We start from the raw sequence: 20,124 nt of genomic DNA, 5'->3' as shown, positions 1-20,124 counted from the left end.
ATATATATATGTATATATACATATATACATATATATATATATATTTTAATTTCTTTTCACTGTAACAGTATTCATTGTTTTTGCACCACACCCAGTGCTCCATGCAATCCGTGCCCTCTCTAGTACCCACGACCTGGTTCCCCAAACCTCCCACCCCCCGCCCCTTCAAAACCCTCAGGTTATTTTTCAGAGTCCATAGTCTCTCATGGTTCACCTCCCCTTCCAATTTCCCCCAACTCCCTTCTCCTCTCTAACTCCCTGTGTCCTACATGCTATTTGTTAAGCTCCACAAATAAGTGAAACCATATGATAATTGACTCTCTTTGCTTGACTTATTTCACTCAGCATAATCTCTTCCAGTCCCATCCATGTTGCTACAAAAGTTGGGTATTCATCCTTTCTGATGGAGGCATAATACTTCATAGTGTATATGGACCACATCTTCCTTATCCATTCGTCCATTGAAGGGCATCTTGGTTCTTTCCACATTTTGGCAACCGTGGCCATTGCTGCTATAAACATTGGGGTACAGATGGCCCTTCTTTTCACGACATCTGTATCTTTGGGGTAAATACCCAGTAGTGCAATTGCAGGGTCACAGGGAAGCTCTATTTTTAATTTTTCGAGGAATCTCCACACTGTTTTCCGAAGTGGCTGCACCAACTTGCATTCCCACTAACAGTGTAAAGAGGGTTCCCCTTTCTCCACACCCCCTCCAACACATGTTGTTTCCTGTCTTGCTAATTTTGGCCATTCTAACTGGTGTAAGGTGGTATCTCAATGTGGCTTTAGTTTTAATCTCCCTCATGGCTAGTGATGATGAACATTTTTTCATGTGTCTGAGAGCCATTTGTATGTCTTCACTGGAGAAGTGTCTCTTCATATCTTCTGCCCATTTTTTTTTTTTATATGATTGTCTGTTTTGTGTCTGTTGAGTTTGAGGAGTTCTTTATAGATCCTGGATATCAACCTTTTGTCTGTACTGTCATTTGCAAATATCTTCTCCCATTCCGTGGGTTGTCTCTTTGTTTTGTTGACTGTTTCCTTTGCTGTGCAGAAGCTTTTGATCTTGATGAAGTCCCAAAAGTTCATCTTCGCTTTTGTTTCCTTTGCCTTTGGAGACATATCTTTTTTTGAAAGAAGTTGCTGTGGCTGATATTGAAGAGGTTACTGCCTATGTTCTCCTCTAGGATTCTGATGGATTCCTGTCTCACGTTGAGGTCTTTTATCCATTTTGAATTTATCTTTGTGTACGGTGTAAGAGAATGGTCGGGTTTCATTCTTCTACATATAGCTATCCAGTTTTCCCAGCACCATTTATTGAAGAGACTGTCTTTTTTTCCACTGTAAATTTTTTCCTGTTTTATCGAAGATTATTTGCCCATAGAGTTGAAGGTCCATATCTGGGCTCTCTACTCTGTTCCACTGGTCTATGTGTCTGTTTTTATGCCAGTACCATGCTGTCTTGGTGATCACAGCTTTGTAGTAAAGCTTGAAATCAGGTAACGTGATGCCCCCAGTTTTATTTTTGTTTTTCAACATTTCCTTAGTAATTCGGGGTCTCTTCTGATTCCATACAGATTTTGGGATTATTTGCTCCAGCTCTTTGAAAAATACTGGTGGAATTTTGATCGGAATGGCATTAAAAGTATAGATTGCTGTAGGTAGTATAGATATTTTAACAATGTTTATTCTTCCGATCCAAGAGCATGGAATGGACTTCCATCTTTTTGTGTCTTCTTCAATTTATTTCATGAGTGCTCTGTAGTTCCTTGAGTACAGATCCTTTACCTCTGTGTTTAGGTTTATTCTCAGGTATCTTATGGTTCTTGGTGTTATAGTTAATGGAATCGATTCTCTAATTTCCCTTTCTGTATTTTCATTGTTAGTGTGTAAGAAAGCCACTGATTTCTGTACATCCATTTATAGTAAATTTCGTCAAAAGACTTGTCTTTACTTATTATCTCAAATGAGTCCCTTTTGTTCTCTTTGTAAATGCTCTACAATCAGGTTTTTGCTTTGGCCACTCCAGTGAAACAGCTCTTATCAAGGTAAGTAAGCAATGCCTGCCAGTGCTAATAAATCTAATGGTCGGTCCTCAGACCTAATTCCATGGTACAAGACTACTGCATCTGATAAAGTTGGTCACCCTCTTCTCCTTGAAATACTTTCTCTCCTTAGTTTCTAAAACAACACATCCATGTTGTTCTCCAACCTCTAGGCCATTTCATAGTTTTCTTTGGGGGCTCATTTCCCAAATTTATAAACATGAGTGATCCTCAGGACTCTTTTCTCTTGTCTGTGTTCACTCACTTGGTGATCTCACTCAGCCTTCTAGTTTTAAAAGGCATTTATATGCTGAGATTCCCAAGTATACATCTCTAGCTTAATCCTCTCTCCTGACATATACATCCAACTATCTAAGGGCATCTCAATATTAACATATCCCAATTGAGCTCTTTATACTTCCCCACATTCCTATGAAGCCTAGTAAAAAGCAACCCTATTCTTCCAACTGTTCAGGCCAAACTCTTAGGAGTCATCATTGTCTTCTCTGTTCCCCTCATCCATTAGCAATCCATCAGCAAAACCCATTGGTTCTATCTTAAAACACACAAAGAAGCAACTGATTCTCACCATCTGCACAGCTAACACTCCAGCCAAATCATTATCATCACTTACATGAGTAGCAACAACCTTTCACTCTGTCTCCCCTTTATAGCTGGAGTCACCTCTTATAATGTTAAGTCAGATTATGTCACAAATGGGTTAGTGAGTGACATGATGCTAGTGAGTTTCCAAAGGCTCCCATCTCAGAGAAAAAGCCCAAATCTTAACAATGACCAATATGAGCTTACACAGTCTGGTCCCCCACTGCATATACTGACCTACTAATACTGACCATTCTCATTGACCCTCTAACATACAAGGAATACTCCTAGTTAAGAGTCTTTGCACTTACTGTTCTCTATGCCTGGAATGTTCTTGCCTTGCTCCCATAAATCTTCCAAGACTTCACTCAAATGTCACCTCCTCAGTGAGACCCACCTAACATCAGAACCTTCGTACCTCCTAAAACCCCTCCCAGCTTCATGTCTCTTTTTAGCACTTATCACAAATATTGTATATGCTTTACTTATCTTGTTTATTATTTCTTCCACTAGCATATAAGCCCAAAAGCACAGAGATTCTTGGTTTCTTTGTTTATTCTCAATGTCCCCAGGGAAGTGTCTGAATATAAAAGGTACTCCATACTATTTGTTTAGTAATAAACAAATTACTTCTTTTTAAAAGATGAGTTACTCTGTTTAATCAAAACTCTATTCCTAGTTAAACTGAGTTTTATAAATAGCTAAAATCTAGAAGCCAAAGAATTAGGGCTTCCTTCCTGGTCAATCATTGTTAGTCATTACAATAAATCTTTGAGTAGCTCTAAAACTGGGTAACAGAGGTTAAGAAAAAATGTATTTTTGTCATCTTTGCTGGTAAATATCTTTTAAATTGTACTTATTTCTTTTTTTTTTTTAAACCAAATATGGTTACTGAACAAAAACACTGAAAAAAAAAAACCACCATAAACTAAAATGCTAGACTCAGGAAGTTATTGTATCTAAGAGGTCATCATATTAACGACCAGGTCTTCCTATCTAACCATATGGCATTGGAAATGTGCAGAAATTTGGATGGAAATATATTCTATTAAGGTGTTATTGGGGCTTATTACTAACTGCCTATTAAAAGCTTGTTTTGCCTAGATCTTCCATTTTTATTCTTAAAATATACATCATAAGCATTTCTAATGGAGTAGTGTAGTTGGCAGTTCTAACTATTCAAAATTTTACCATAATATCCATAAGAACTATCAATGGAAGAAATCAGTGGGTTAATTGGTTTTTCATCTGTTATATAGGAGAGAAATTTAAAACAATATTAATTTTCTATTTCAAGTGAAGAAAAAGCTGTTTCCAAGTACTTTGAGCATCTCCTAATGGCAAATTAATATAATCTTTATCCTAAATTAAGTTTCTTTTTATCCCTTCAACACTACAGCAGTGTAGTCCAAACATGTATAATACAGTGAGGACAGCTCAAGAGTATAAAAGTCAATCATCAGTACCTACCACTTATTCATCCAGAAGTATTTGAAAGGAATGTAAATAGAAAGAATAGCTCAACCATATCCAAATATCTCCATTAGTTATTACTAAAATGTTAAGTTTTCACCAATTTATAGCACTGCTTTACTTATAGGACATAAAAGTCATACATTGCAACTATCATAAAAGAATTTAAACCCTAGGATTAGAAAGATTGGACACCCCCAGATGAAGGTTTTTAAAAAGATGGGAACTATATTTTTGAATGTATGGTACCGAAATGAAAATGTGTTCTAGCAGATAGACTTTGCTTGGGATTCAAAATCTACAACATAGATCAATCTCAAACACCTGTGAGTGAAGAAGGCCAGGAATAGGACTGTCAAAGTGGAAGGGAAGGCCCCACCAATAGGTTGGCTACCAGTGTTGCCAAATCTGCTCTTAGAGGATAAAACAAATTAGAAGGAAAAAAAAAAAACCATATTTTTATGTAAAACTTAAAATGTTTAAATCATGTACAAAAAATGTTATGTATGTAAAATTTGTATTTGGTGTAAATTTTTTATGTGAAAGTTTTCAATTTTTTAAAAAAGCTAATCTGTTGATGAATCCAGCTTTTGATCTCAAATCTGAGGTTACTGGGAAGAAGAGACTGGGGACAAAAATGTGTCCAAATAGCAGTCTGGGCTCAAAGTTCTACCCTGAATGTAACTATGGAAAGCCTACACATGCTAAATCTTGGGTGGTCATCAGCACCTCCCCTATACTATATGCTTGGTAGATCCACCTCCTGTCACTAACCAATTTAATAAAAATAATTTAATTAAATTTCTTATAAAATCAGTGGGCGATACTAATATTTATAATCATAGAAACCAATACTTTGTCCTGAGTTGGGAAGTTAACATGAAATAAGAATGATACCTTAAGACACAAGAAAAATCCCAAATAAACAATCTAAATCTAACACCTAAAGGAACTAGAAAATGAAGAACAAATGAGTCCCAAAGTTAGTAAAAAGAGGCAAATAATAAAGATCAGAGCAGAAATAAATAAAGACGAAAAAGAAAAAGATCAATAACAAGAGCTGGTTCTTTGAAAAGATAAACAAAACTGATAAACCTTTAGCCAGACTCACCAAAAAGAGAGAGAGAAAGTATCAAATGAGTAAAATCAGAAAAGAAGTTATAGGTGATACCACACAAATACAAAAAGTTATGAGAGATTACTATATAAAACCATATGCCAAAAAGCTGGACAACCCAGAAGAAATGGATAAATTCCTAGAGACTTACAATCTTCTGGGACATAATCAGGAAGAAACAGAAAATCTGAGCAGATGAATTACTAGTAACAAAATTCAATCAATAACCACAAATTCCCAATAAATGAAAGTTCAAGAAAAGATGGCTTCACAGGTGAATTCTTTTTTTAAAAAAATATTTTATTTATTTATTTAACAGACAGAGATCACAACAAGTAGGCAGAGAGGCAGACAGAGAGAGAGGGGAGAAGAAGGCTCCCTGCCGAGCAGAGAGTCCAATGCGGGGCTCGATCTCAGGACCCTGGGATCATGACCTGAGCTAAAGGCAGAGGCTCAACCCATTGAGCCACCCAGGCGCCCCCACAGGTGAATTCTACCAGACATTTAAATAAGAGTTACTTAATACCTATTATTTTCAAACTATTCCAAAAATATAGAAGAGGAAGGAATGCTTCCAAATTCATTCTGAGTCCAGTCTTCCTTCTATACCAAAAACAGACAAAGACACCACAAAAAAAAGAAAATTACAGGCCAATATCCCTGATGAACATAGATGTAAAAATCCTCAACAAAATATTAGCAAACCAAATTCAAAAATATCATTAAAATCATGTGGGATTTATTCTAGGGATGCAAGGATGGTTCAGTACATACAAATCAATCAATGTGAAACATCGCATCAACATATGAAGGATAACAATTATATGATCATCTCAATAGATGCAGAAAAAGCATTTGACAAAATTCAACCTCCATTCCTGATAAAAATTCTCAACAAATTGGGTATAGAAGGAACTTACCTTGACATAATAAAGGCCATACACGACAAATCCATAGCTAACAATCATACTCAATAGTGAAAAGCTGAAAGCTTTCCCCCTAAGATCATGAATGAGACAAGGATGTGACTCCCACCACTTTTATTCAACATAGTACAGGAACTCCTGGTCATAGGAATCAGACAAGAAAAAAGAAATGAAAGGCATCCAAATTGGGAAGGAAGAAGCAAACCTGTCACTATTTGCAGATGACATGATACTATACAGAGAAAATCCTAAAGACTCTAACAAAAAACTATTAGATCTAATAAATGAATTGAGTAAAGTTTCAGGATACAAAATCAATATACAGACATCTTTTGCTTTTCCATACACTAATAACAAAGTGGTAGAGAGGGAAATAAAACAACCTCATTTACAATTGAATTAAAGAGAATAAAAAACCAGGAATTAATTTAACCAAAGAAGTGAAAGATTTTGTAGTAAAGTGATAACACTGAAAAACTTCCCTGTGGTTAAAATAGCCATTGTCAAATTTGGCAACAATGTTGTAATAGCCTTGTATCGTGACAGATGAAAGCTACACTTTTGGGGAGTACAGCATAATGTATAAACTGAATCGCTATGATATACACCTGGAACTATTATAACATTGTGTGTCAAGTATACTCAAAAAAAGTTTTTTAAATAAAAAGAATAATGAGAGAGCTATACTCTGAAAACTATAAGACACCGATGAAAGAAATCAAAGGTGACAGAAATAAATGGAAAGATATACCATGCTCATAGATGGAAAGAATTAATATTGTTAAAATGTCCATACTACCCAAAGCAATCTACAGATTCAATGCACTCCCTATCAAAGTACCAAGAGTGTTTTTCACAGAACTAGAGCAAAAAAATCCTAAAATTCTATGGAACCACAAAAGACCCCAAAAAACCAAACCAACCTTAAGAAAGAACAAAACTGGAGGTATCGTAATCCCAGATTTCAAGATTTATCACAAGATTATAATAATCAAAACAGTATATTCTTGGCAAAAAAACAGACACATAGGTCAATGGAACAAACTTGAGATCCCAGAAATAAGTATACACATATAGGGTCAATTAGTCTATGACTAAGGAGGCAAGAATACAGTGGAGAAAAGACAGTTCCTTCAATAAATGGTGCTAGGAAAACTAAACAGTTGCATGCAAAAGAGTGAATATGGACCACTTTCTTACACCATACTAAAAACAAACTCAAAGTGGAGTAAGGCCTGAAACCACAAAACTCCTAAAAGAAAACATAGGCAGTAGTCTCTTGGACATCAAGCTTAGCAATATTTGTCTGATGTGTCTCCTCAAGCAAGGGAAACAAAATCAAAATAAACAATTGAGACCTGACATCAAACTAAAAACCTTTTAGCACAGTGAAGGAAACCATCAACAAGACAAAAAGGCAACCTAGTGAATAGGAGAGAATATTTGCAAATGATATATACAATAATGAGTTAATATCCAAAATATATAAAGAACTCAGGGCGCCTGGATGGCTCAGTCAGTTAAGCGTCTGACTCTTGGTTTCAGCTCAAGTCATGATCTTGCAGTCATGGGACAGCCCCATGTCAGGCTCTGTGCTCAGCATGGAGTCTGCTTCAGAGTCTCTCTCACTATCACTCTCTCAAATAGATAAATCTTCAAATATATAAGCCGGTGGTTGCCAAAAAGGAAGGGGTTGGGGGGAGGGGAAATGGGTAAAGAGAATTAAGAGGTACAAATTTCCACTTACAAAATAAATGTCATGGGGATGAAAAGTACAGTATGGAGAGTATAGTCAATAATACTGTAATACACTTATGGTACCCATTTCATACTATACATAATTGTTGAGTCACTGTATTATAAACTTAAAACTAATTTAATATCACACATCAACTATACTGCAAGTAAAAATATAAAAATTTTCAAAAAACAAGAAAAGTTTCCTTTCATCATTTGTCCTGCACTTTACAACGAAAAGAAAGAAAACAGCATTCTATAACCATTACTCACTCACTGTGGGTAATGAGGGTAATCATTCTCAAGGACACTTGTCTCAGTTACAGGCCATGGTTACCTGACTGTGGGCAAACAGTCTGCCTTGGGAAGGTACAAATTTACCTAAAATGTGGTACTAAAAGGTAACAAGATAACACTCTAATGTTCAACTCATGCCTGATGTGCAGTATGTAGACTGATGACTAGGTAAGTATGTAGATGCAGAGAAAGTAATGTTTCATTCTTTTTCATGTTGCTATAACAACAACAATAGAAACAACAACAACAAAAAGGCTTTATTCACTTCACCTCAACTAACATCCAGTGTTGTTATGTCCAGGTGATAGACATATTTATCTTTGCAAAGCTCTAACTTTAAAATGAGATTTATGTGGATAAATATCGTTAATGCCTCTGAGAAGATTTATGCTCTTGCCAACATGGTGAATTCTCTCTTGTTTATTCTTTTTATTGCTTTGGAGCAATGTCAATGAATCATCTGGAAGAACTGATGGCATAAGCTTATTAGGCAAAAATAAAATTACCAATTGCTCTTAGAAATAAATTTGAGCTGAGGAGACCTCTGTCTTGAAGTTTGTTTTTCACACATTCAGTTTTAGACAGTCTTCTGTTTGTTTAAAGGACTTTCTAAAGAGACCTAACAGGAGGATCCTCCTGGCAGTCCTAACAGCATGTTAAAGAAATGCAATTTCCTATATTTGAAATTCTGGTTAAGCTTGAAAGGTACAAATAAAATCACTGATTAGCCACTTTTCCTTGTGTTCCTTAAGTGTGTCTGGTAAATTTAGCTGTCTGGGATGTTTTCTTAGTACACAGCTTACTGGTGGTACCTAACCTACCACCCTGAGGCTGTTGGCTTCCTGCCAGGGATCAGGTTCCTTCAGTTATCAAGCTCCTTCAAGATGGGGACAAGAGTGCCGAAAACAGATAAAATTTGGTTTAGACTAAGGCCAAATGGTATCTAGGTGATCTCCATAAATCTAACATATGGTCCAATAAATCCAGTGACTGAATTCCACTGGGTACCATTGTGGGGCTCTTTTAAGGAGTTCATGGACATTATACCCTTAGATGTTTCACAGTCTAGTGTTCAGTAGAAACTAAAAAGGCTGCCTGTATGTTCAAGGGTCACACAAGAGAAATTCAACAGTAGCTAACAGCAACATCTTTCCCTCTTTTAAAAGAAAAATTATTAAGTTAGATGAACAGAGAAACTGCAGGCAAATCTTAGAATAAATAAAAAACTGAAGCTTGTGATGCTATCAAACTGGCAGACCTCTAGTCAGATAGCTTCTTGAAAGGGCATTAGTGTCAAAATAGCCTGAACTGCAGGGCTGGAGGGTGTGTGTGTGGGTGCACACGCGCACATGTACATGCGCATGTATGTGTTCCTGTAATTTCAATTTTCTTGTTTCTCTGGGATGTCTGAATTCACTTGTCAGTTGGCTTCTATCAATGAGTCAGAGTTACATTTTGTCAAACAGAATAATGGCCACCATCTCCACCAGAGACACAGGATGAAAATCTAGGAGGTACTGCTCTTGTCATAGATGATGTAAAATGGCCTTTGGGAGCAGAATTACAGTGCAAAGGCGGCTTTGGAGCTATGGAGTGTGAAGGCCCTGAGAAAGTTGCTACAACATCAACTAGCACCACCTCCTCCTACCACTACCCCCATCATCATCATTCATGTAGCTCTATTATATATATGCACCCCAGCTATATTATTCAATTAATTTTTAGGATGCTAGACAGCATCACTAACATTCTCACTTTAAATATGAGTAAAGTGGGACACGTGGATGGCTCAGTCAGTTAAGCATCTGCCTTTGGCTGGAATCATGATCCCAGGGTCCTGGGACTGAGTGCCCTGTCAGGCTCCTTGTTCAGTGGGGAGTTTGCTTCTTCCTCTGCCCGCTGCTCTCCCTGCTTGTGCTCTCTCTAACATACAAATAAATAAAATCTTTAAAAAATATGAGGAAACCAAGGGTCAGAGTTGCAACCTGTTCCAGGTTATAAACAAGCAGGGGCTACAGGATCAAAATCCAAGTCTGGCCTACTCCACAGCTCAGTCTCTTTATCATTTCACCACACAGCTACTTTAAGACAGGTCTGCTAATACCTTTCCTTATGCTTTTAAAAATAGAGGTTTGATTCAGATATGATAAAATGTAGAGATGTTAAGTAAAGCATTTGATGACTTTTGACCATTTATATAACCATGAAACTGAAACCAAACCCACACAGAAAATTTTCTTTCTTTTCTTAAAAATAGTATCTTCTTTTTTTTTTTTTTCAAGATTTTATTTATTTGTCAGAGAGAAAAGAGAGAGCATGTGTGCATACGCAGGGGGAGCAGCAGGCATAGGGAGAAGCAGACTCTCCACTGAGCAAGAAGCCCAATGGGGGACTCCATCCCAGTACCCCAGGATTATGAACTGAGCCAAAGGCAGATACTTAACCAATGGAGCCACCCAGGTGTCTCAATAGAGAAAATTTTCATACAAAATATATTTCTATAACATCCCAAATTGCTTGGTGCTTCTTTTCTTGAAGCCACCACTTTTGGATTTCTTTCATCTAGCATACCTTATATAAATGGAATAATTTACAAAGTAGTCTTTTGTGTCTGGCTGTATTCACTTAATGTTTTTAGTTTGTTTTTTTTTTTTAAAGGTATAGAAAAAAGTTTATTTAGTCTGTGAGGATTTACTTTCACAATGGTACAAACTCTTGGCACAGAAGACCTTAAAGTTTTATAAATTGCTTTAATTAGGTAAATACAAAGGTTGATATAATGAGGCTGCCAAACATTGTTAGAAAAAGTTAATGGTCACCAGCATTTGTATACATAATCACATAATGGCAAAATAAACCAAAAACAAGGTTTTTTAATACCTCTCAAAACAATAAATCATAATTTTTTATCAAACATTCATTCCTAGGCTCTAGTCATCTGGGTCTTTGAATTTATTTTCCATTTTATACTTTCTGACATTTTCTCTGAATATAGGTTATAAATAATCTTCCTCATTCACTCTCCAGTCTCAACATCCTCAAGTCACCTGTTCTACTTAAGTTATACTATTATCTTTTAGAGAAGATATACTTACATAGTAAGTTATACTTATGAATGAAAAAATGTTAGAGGATTAGAAATAATAAAGTAGGGGCGCCTGGGTGGCTCAGTGGGTTAAAGCCTCTGCCTTCAGCTCAGGTCATGATCCCAGGATCCTTGGATCGAGTCCCACATTGGGCTCTCAGCTCAGCAGGGCGCCTGCTTCCTCCTCTCTCTCTCTGCCTGACTCTGCCTACTTGTGATCTCTGTCAAATAAATAAATAAAATATTTTAAAAAAAAAGAAATAATAAAGTAATTATTTCACTGATCTTCATCCAACTTCAGACACCAAAAACTCTCCCTCATAAAATTCTTTCCATCTCTATACACAGTGAAAAAAAGTGAAATTATGGAAAACTTATGATAGGTTACTAGACATTGTGTGCTTTTAACAGTTCAACCGGCAGTACTTGCTGATTATGAGTAAATTCATGGACTTAGTATTTTAAAATGTATACCCTAATAAATATAAAGTACATAAACAATTAGGTAAGCTTGTTGAAGAGGCTGACCAAAGTAAACTAGAAGATACTAGTACCATCTAAATTTTATGTCTTTCAGGGGCACCTGGGTGGCTTGTCATTAAGCATCTGCCTTAGCTCAGGTCATGATCCCAGGGTACTGGGATTGAGCTCCGCATCGGCTTCCCTGCTCTGTAGGAAGCCTACTTCTCCCTTTCCCACTCCCCCTGCTGTGTTCCCTCTCTCACTGTGTCTCTCTATGTCAAAAAAATAAATAAATAAAATCTTAAAATAAAGTCTTTCATTTTTTTTCTTTTTTACAGACTATTTTATTGAAGTTGCTGAATGTATACTTCATTGTCATTTTGGAAGTCTTTACTGTAAAGACAATTCTTTTACCTGATAACAATAGCAGCAGCCACATTGCTAGTGATTATGCCAGATCTCCATGTTGGATACATTCAATTTCTTCTTGAGATACAAGTTTCCATCTGAATTTCTGAGGCAATGTTTTTATAAATCCTGCAGTGTCTAATGAATCCTGCTACATCAACAAATGTGGTGATTTATTCCTTCAGAGTGTTGTGAAACGGCAGAAGAGAGAGTGGTATTCCTACTGATCTCAAAGCTTCTGCTATTATTGGGTTTAAGATTATCTCTTTCACCAGAGGACACTGCCTTTATTACAGTAGCTTTATGGGGAATCTCAAAACAAGTTAAGTCTTCTAACTTTGGCCTTTTTTAAAGTTGATTTTTACAATTTTAGGTCCTTTGTATTTCCACAGAAATTCTGAAATCAGCTTGTTGATTTCTTATTTTAAAAACTACTGAAATTTTTATTAGGTCTTCTTTGAATCTATGGATGACTTTGAAAAGAATGCCTATCTTAACATTATTGAGTCTTTCAATCTGTGAACATACATATTTTATTTCCTTTACATAGCTTTTCTTTTATTTCTCTCAGCAAGGCTTTGTAGTTTCCAATTCCAGAACACTTTTATGACCTCAAAAAGAAACTCTTTACCTGTTAACACTCACTCTCACACTCTCCTTCCCCACTAGCCCTAGCCCTGGCAACTACCAATCTACATTCTGTCATATTTTGTTTATCCATTCATCAGTTGATGGGTATTTGCTCCCACTTTGTAGCTATTATGAATAATGCTGCTATATTGTATCTGTGAACAAGTTTTTACGTGGTCATAGTTTCAATTCCTTTGGCTATATAACTAGGAGTGGAATTGCTAGGTTGTACAGTAACTCTAGATTTAATTTCTTCTTCTTCTTCTTCTTCTTTTTTTTTTACTGCTTCTATAAGCAGAAGATACTTAATTTTGTATCTTTATTTTCTACTTGCTCTTTCTAAATTCATAATTCTGAGAATTTAACAGTTGATCTCCTTGGATTTTCTAAGTCTACATCATATCACAAAGATATTTATGCTTTTTTGTCTGTTCCTTTCTTTTCAGAAGTTTTACCTCTTGTTCGTTTATTTGTTTTTTGAAAGATTAACTTATTAAAGGGGTGCCTGATGACTCAGTCAGTTAAGTGTCTGCCTTTGGCTCAAGTCAGAATCTCAGGGACCTGTCATCAAGTCCCACATTGGGCTCCCTGTTCAGTGGAGAGTCTGTTTATCCTTTCTCCCTCTACTCTCCCTCTACTCTTGTGTGTGTGCTCTCTCTCTCTCAAATAATTTTTTAAAAATAATTAATTTATTAAGAATTCCTGCACCTATGTTTATGAGGGATACTGGTCTGTAGTTTTCCTTGCTCATAACATATTTGTCAAATTCTGATACCAAGGTTACCTTCATATCGTAAAATGGGTTGGAAAGCATTCCCTCTGCCTTGTTTTTCCAAGGTAATTGTTGAAAGGTTGTATTATTTCTTCTTTAAATGTCTGATATAACATACCATTGAAATCATCTGGGCATGAACTTTTCTTTGTGAGGAGATTTTTATTATAAATTCAATTTCTTAAATATGTATATGTTTATTTCCAACTTTCTGTGTTAGATTTCCTAAGTTGGGGTTTTAAAGAAACTTATGAATTTCACCTAAGTTACTGAATGTATTGTAAGAAAGTTGTTCATTGTATCGCCTTATTATCCATTTATTCTCTGTAAGATCTATGATTCTGTACTAATATTCCCTTTTCATTCTTGATATTGGTGATTTGCATTATTTTCTCTTTCCTGACCATTTTTTCTAAGGTTATGTCAATTTTTTAAATTTTTTTCAAAGAACCAATTTATGGCTTTGTTGATTTTTTTCTATTTTTAATTTTCTATGTTTTTTTTACTTTTATCTTGATTTTTCTATTGTATTTATCCTCCTTAAAGCTTAAGATAGAAATTTAACATTTATTTAAATTTTCTCCACTATCATAAGCATTTAAAGATATATTTTTTCTTTGAATGTTTTCATTATATCCTATAAATTCTGACATTGTTTCCATTATCATTCCATCTGAAATAATTTCCAATTTGTTCTGGTGAGTATTCCTTGTGAACTTGAAAAGAATAACTTGTTGAGTGTGGTATCTATAAATTTCACTTAGGTCAAGTTGGATCATAGTTGTTCATATATTTACCAATTTTTATTCTACTTAATACTGAGAGAGGGATGTTAAAATTTCCCACTATATTGTAGATTTGTCTGTTCGTCCCCTGTAGTTCTCTCAATTTTTGCTTCCTTTACTAGGTAGATACACCATTAGAATTTTTATGTCTTCTTGATGAATTGGCCATATTACCAATATGTAATGTCCTGCTTTATCTTATAATGTTTCTTATGTCTAACATTAATATAGCCACACTAACTTTCTTATGCTTAGTGTTTTTACATACGTTTTTTCCATACTTTCACTGTCAATTTTGTCTGAGTCTATTTAATGTGCATTCCTTATAAATACTATATAGTTGGGTCTTCTAAGATTATCTGCAATATGAAAATCTCTACCTTTTAAATTGAGTGCTTAGTTTATTCACATTTAATGTAATTATTGATATAATTGAGTTTAAGTCTTTTAGCATTTGCTTTCTATTTGTCTCACATGTTCTTTGTTCTTCTGTTCCTATTTTCTGACCTGTTTTTTGGTTGAGTATTTTGTAATATACTTTCTCATATGTCTCCTACTAATTTTTTATTATGTTTAAATTTATTATTCTAGAAATTAAAATGCATCCTTATCTCAAACTACATTCAAATACTAACATACTGTCTTTTAAACAATGTAAGAACTTTACAGCTATATAATTCCAAATGCACAAATCCTAGCCCTGTTGTCATAGTTTTATAGGTCACCTTCTTCAGTTTCTTAAATTCATTTTCCATCTTATGCTTAAGTTTGGACAACTTATACAGACTGGTTTTCAAGTTCACTAACCATATTTTCCACCCCAATCTCCTGTTAAACCCAACAAATAAGTTACTTGCTTCTGATACTATATTTTTCAGTTATACCATTTCCATTTTGTTATTTCTTTTTATAGTTATCACAATCATCGTATAATCCTTCTCCACTAATTCCGACATCTAGGTCATCTTTGGGGATAAGCTTCCATTGGCTGGTTTTATTCTGCTTCTTCAGATTATATATATATATATATATATATATATATATATATATATATATGGATTTATTGATTTATTTTAGAGAGAAAAGAGGTAGGGGGCGAAGCAGAGGGAGAGGCAGAACCCTGAAGCAGACACCCCGCTGAGTGGGGAGCCCAAAGAAGAGTCAGTCCCTGGACCCTGAGGATCATGAGTGAAATCAAGAGTTGCTGAGTGAAATCAAGAGTTGCTGTCACCCAGGCATCCCAAAGGACTCATAATTTTATTGTATGACAGATATTGCCTGTAAAAAAAAAAAGTATATTGTATTTAAAATGGATATTTATCCTAAGAAAATGGCAACCTCCCTTCCTCCCTCTAGGTTGAGGACTCTGAGTCAGTCTAATCTCTATGTGAGCTCGTTCTGGGCATTGTGGTAATTTCAGATTTAGTTCACTATAGGCTAATATTCTGAGGTCTGGATCAGGAATTTCCCTTAAGCAAGGTATGGGATCTGAGCCCTAATGAGAATCTGAAGACTTCCCTATGTTTTATAATCCAGTTGCCAATATTCTAATAATGGGAGATTTCTCTTTGTTTATAGCCCAGCCACCAGATTTCTGGGTTGCTTAGGTGTTCTCTTTGATCTTGATAAGCTTCCCCAGTTTTCCATGCCATGGCATATTTCTTCACCCTGTTGCCCAGGTACTAGCTGTCAGTAGTATACTGCCTTGCCCCTGGAGGTCCTGTATAGCTTGTAGGAATAAGGCAGGCTTTTTCTCATTTCTTTTCTTTATCCCGGCCTTCTCTTGCAACTGCCTTGCACTTGATAAAGGCCATAATACCTCAGGAAGATGTCTCTCAGTTCTCCCAATCTACGTCCAGTCTTTTCTTGGCTACTGTCATGTATTTGGTGCAAAACCTACACACTACGATGAATCAAGCTCAGTTCTTTGCCATGCTCCAAGCCCTTGGTGTGGTCATTTGGTGAAGGCTTCATAGGGAAGAAATGGTAGTGGATGCAAGACTCACCCCGTGGCTGGGGCTTCTTAGGATTTTAATCTCTCATATAGCTCACATGAGGCTATAAGTGGTTCATTAAAAGTTTGGCTGGTTTCTCTTTATATTCTTCTACATCATTTTTACTCCTCTTCCCATTGTTCTGCCAAAAATAAATCAGTCAAGAGTTTTTTTCTGTCCTAGAAGTCTTTCTGGAACTTAGCTCATTTAGATTTTTCTAGCATACTCAGCTTTTTGAATTTTTTTAAATTCATAATTTTATATTTCATTCAGCTCATTCTCATTGTTGGAAGTAGGAGCAAAAATCTCTTCCTCTTAATTGGGAGTGGAAATCTCTTTTCCAATTCCTTTTATAACTCCTTCTTGTTTACCTTCCATTTTATATTTGTCTTCCTCCTATGATTTTATTTGAGAGGTACATTAAGCCAATTAAAAACTCTCAGAAATCCCATCTGTCCTATTCCTTCTAAACAGATGTTTATTGGGATTTTTTAAAGCCTCAGAAACTATCTTCGAGAAAACAAAATAAAAAAAAATGATACACTACATTGGGATTGCAAAAATTCTACTGAAAGTTGAACAGTATTATATCTGCTTATATAATCTAGAATGCAGAGTTTAGAATTTAGAATTTTGCAGATTGGAGGCAAGTATCTGGGCATTATGGGTCATAATATATACAAATATCCATTACATATATAATATATCCATAATATACCAAGGACTTAACAGAATTCAGTCATCTGTATTTAGAGAGACAGATTTTGTTTCTTTGTTATCATACTTTATCCCAGAAAGGATTTAAGGCATAGTAAGATATTCTTATTCTCATTTTACAGATAAGGCCTCTGAGATCCCAAGAGGCAAAGTGATCACACTAACAGGTACACAGAGTGAGGAAGAAAATCCAGGCTCCAACTGCCTGGCAGTGCACTCATTCCAATATTTATTCATTTCAAAACTAATCAAATGTGCCATAATATCCAAGGGTGATGTATATTTTTTAAAAGATTCTATTTATTTATTTCACACACACACACACACACACACACACACAGAGAGAGAGAGAGAGAGAGAGAGAGAGAGAGAGAGATCACAAGTAGGCAGAGAGGCAGGCGGGGGATGGGGGGTTAGAAGCAGGCCCCCTACTGAGCAGAGAACCTGACTTGGGGCTCTATCCCTGGACCCTGAGATCATGACGTGGCTGAAGGCATAAGTTTAACCCACTGAGTCAGGCACCCCACGGATGATAATTTTTTAAAAATTTCTACACAAAAATAATTCCAAAATTACAGAATAGTTCAAGGAACATCTATACGTCCTTTACCCAAGTTCACCTGTTGACAACATTTTGCTCCATTACTTTTTAATTTGCTATCTATCCATCCATCCATCCATATATTTCTTTTGGAGCATCAAGAAGATATTGTATATATTATGGCCCTCTATACCTATGTACTTGTGTGTATTTTTTAAGAGTGAGGATATTTTTAATATACTACAGTACAGTCATAACCAATTTAAGAATGATCCAACATTTTTTATTATCTATATTCCAATTTTGTAAATTGACCTAATAATGCATTTATAGCATTTTCCCCCTCCCACATAGGATCCAGTATAGAATCAGGTATTGCATTTTGTTGCCAAGACACTCATATTATTTAATCTGGAGCACTTCCCTGAGCCTTTGCCTTTTATGACACTGACATTTTTGAAGAATATACTCCCTTTTTTCTTTCTTCATAGAATGTTCCTCATTTTAGATTTGTCTGATGTTTCCTTGTGATTAGATTCAGGTTATGCACTTCCAGATGGAATAGTACAAAAGTGATGTTGTGTCTTTCTCATATTATCACATTCATAGGCACATGATGTCCATCTGCCCATCATCGGTCACATTAATTTTGATCACAAGGTCAAGTTGTTGCCTGGTTTCCCCATTATATATTTATTATTTTTCTCTGCAACTAATAAGAAATCTGTGGGGAGACATTTTAAGACCTGCTCTTCCTCATAAACGAATTTTTATAACAGTATTTTCACTATTGTTATAAAAAGTGACCTCCACATAGTAAAAGAAACCTAGGTTTCACTTATTACACACTTCAATAAGTTCCATGCCGGTTTTAACATCTGTTTTTATCACAGTAGTCTATGCACACTGGGTGTTTATTAAAAACTGTTCATTAACTACTATCTGGGTAGGATATAGGCAATCTGATTTTTAAATCCAACTGCTATCAATGCCTTAATTTTGATTTAATAAAAAAAAACTCTTTAACTTAAGCTACAGGTTTAGAAATTAAATTAAATAATATAAATACAAGGATTTTCTAGAAAAAAAAAAGAAAAGAAAAGAAAGAAATTTTTAAAAGAATCTACCTCTATTTATTCAAATTTTATATGGACTCTGGTTACTATAATATATATTATCCAGCCTTTTTAAAGCACTGTGATTTTGAGGTGAGCTTTAATTCAAGGCCTTAACTTGAACTGAAGGTAGTTAGGTTATATAAAATGTTCGAATGGCCAGGTGGCTTTAGGTAGGTTCTGAGTTTGGTAACAAAAAGACCAAATTTAAAAAAGAAAAAAAAAAGGAAAGAAAGGAAAAAAAAGCTTTTTAGAAATAGTTTTTAAATTAAAAAAAAATGCGTGTGTCTTGTTGTTGTTGGTTGTGGGTTTTGTTTTGTTTTAGTTTTAGTTTTTAAGGATGCTTTCTTTCTCCTTTGCTACCATGGATCTCAACATTATATGAGAACATGTTTCACAAACCCGAATAGGCATGCCATTAATTCAGCAATTTTTTCATAGAAATCAGGAAACCATAAGTGTAGACCAAAAGCTTATTCTTTTAAAAGGAATACAAACTTTGCTATAGCTCCTTTCTCTTTTGAGCCCAACTTCTCATTTATAACATTGTCTTACTTGCAATACAATAAAATTCCAGCCTTTATGACAGAAGAGATGGGTTTTTTTGATCAATAGAATTCAGCAGCTGAAGCATTAGTGTTTGGGTTTTTTTTTTTTTTTTCTCCCTTTCTGGAAAGCATTTGTAGCCACAGGCTCAAAGGAGGAAGAAAAGGAGAGGGATTAACTCTCTGCAAGGAGGTCAAAAACATTATTTACAAGTGAGGCAAGAGGAGCAGCTGTATCTGTTGGCCCAATCAAGACTACCAGCTGGAGAATTTACCAGCAATATGAAAACCACGTCCACCAGATGTCAAGCAATGCAACTAGAGGCCAAACATCTTTGGGTTCAATGCAGGACTCTCCACTCTCTTTAGTACCCATATTTCATGTTAAATAATTAAGGTGTCTTCCAGAGGCCACCAGCAGGGTAACTAGAACATTTCCGCACAAGGGACTTAATAACTTGATGGTACCCCCATCAGACTGGCTTCAACACTAAAGTCCACCTCATATATGTTCTTTTGTCAAAAAACAATTTTAGTTCAGAGCCAATATGTAAGGGGTGAGAGAAACTTATATGGCTGCAATCCATTACTGTGGCTTCCCGGGCTTATTTTATATTTGGCAATGGCTTTGTCATCGGGAAGAAAACAACGTTCTGAAAATACTTTTTTGAGTAACCATTTCCCACTCATTCTTTAAGCCTGTGCAGTTCAACAGTAGCCATCACACCACATGGGGCTATCTAAATTAAAAAATAAGTATTTTAAATTAAACTTAAATTAATTTAAAATTCTGTTCCTCATGCAAACTAGCCATATTTCAGGTGCTCAATAGCCACATGTGACTAGTAGCTAACCTACTGGACAACAAA

General features: G+C 35.5%; 1 protein-coding gene across 2 annotated transcripts in view; it reads right to left on the bottom strand.

Annotated features, from left to right (window-relative positions):
* Positions 1-20,124, bottom strand: part of TASP1 (taspase 1) — a 277,276-nt gene that overhangs the window by 17,037 nt on the left and 240,115 nt on the right. The window contains exon 14 of one of the 2 annotated variants that reach the window (XM_059406522.1): positions 10,167-11,507. The exons of the other annotated variant lie outside the window; for it this stretch is intronic. Within the exon in view, the coding sequence (XP_059262505.1) occupies positions 11,397-11,507 (111 nt within the window). The 3' untranslated portion in view covers positions 10,167-11,396. Of the gene's footprint in view, positions 1-10,166; positions 11,508-20,124 lie in introns of those variants that run through there. 2 annotated transcript variants of the gene reach the window in all.

The sequence above is a fragment of the Mustela nigripes genome, chromosome 7 (genome assembly GCF_022355385.1).
Source record: "Mustela nigripes isolate SB6536 chromosome 7, MUSNIG.SB6536, whole genome shotgun sequence".
NCBI lineage: Eukaryota > Metazoa > Chordata > Mammalia > Carnivora > Mustelidae > Mustela > Mustela nigripes.
Note: the sequence above shows the minus strand (reverse complement) of the source record. Positions and strands in the feature narration are given on the sequence as shown.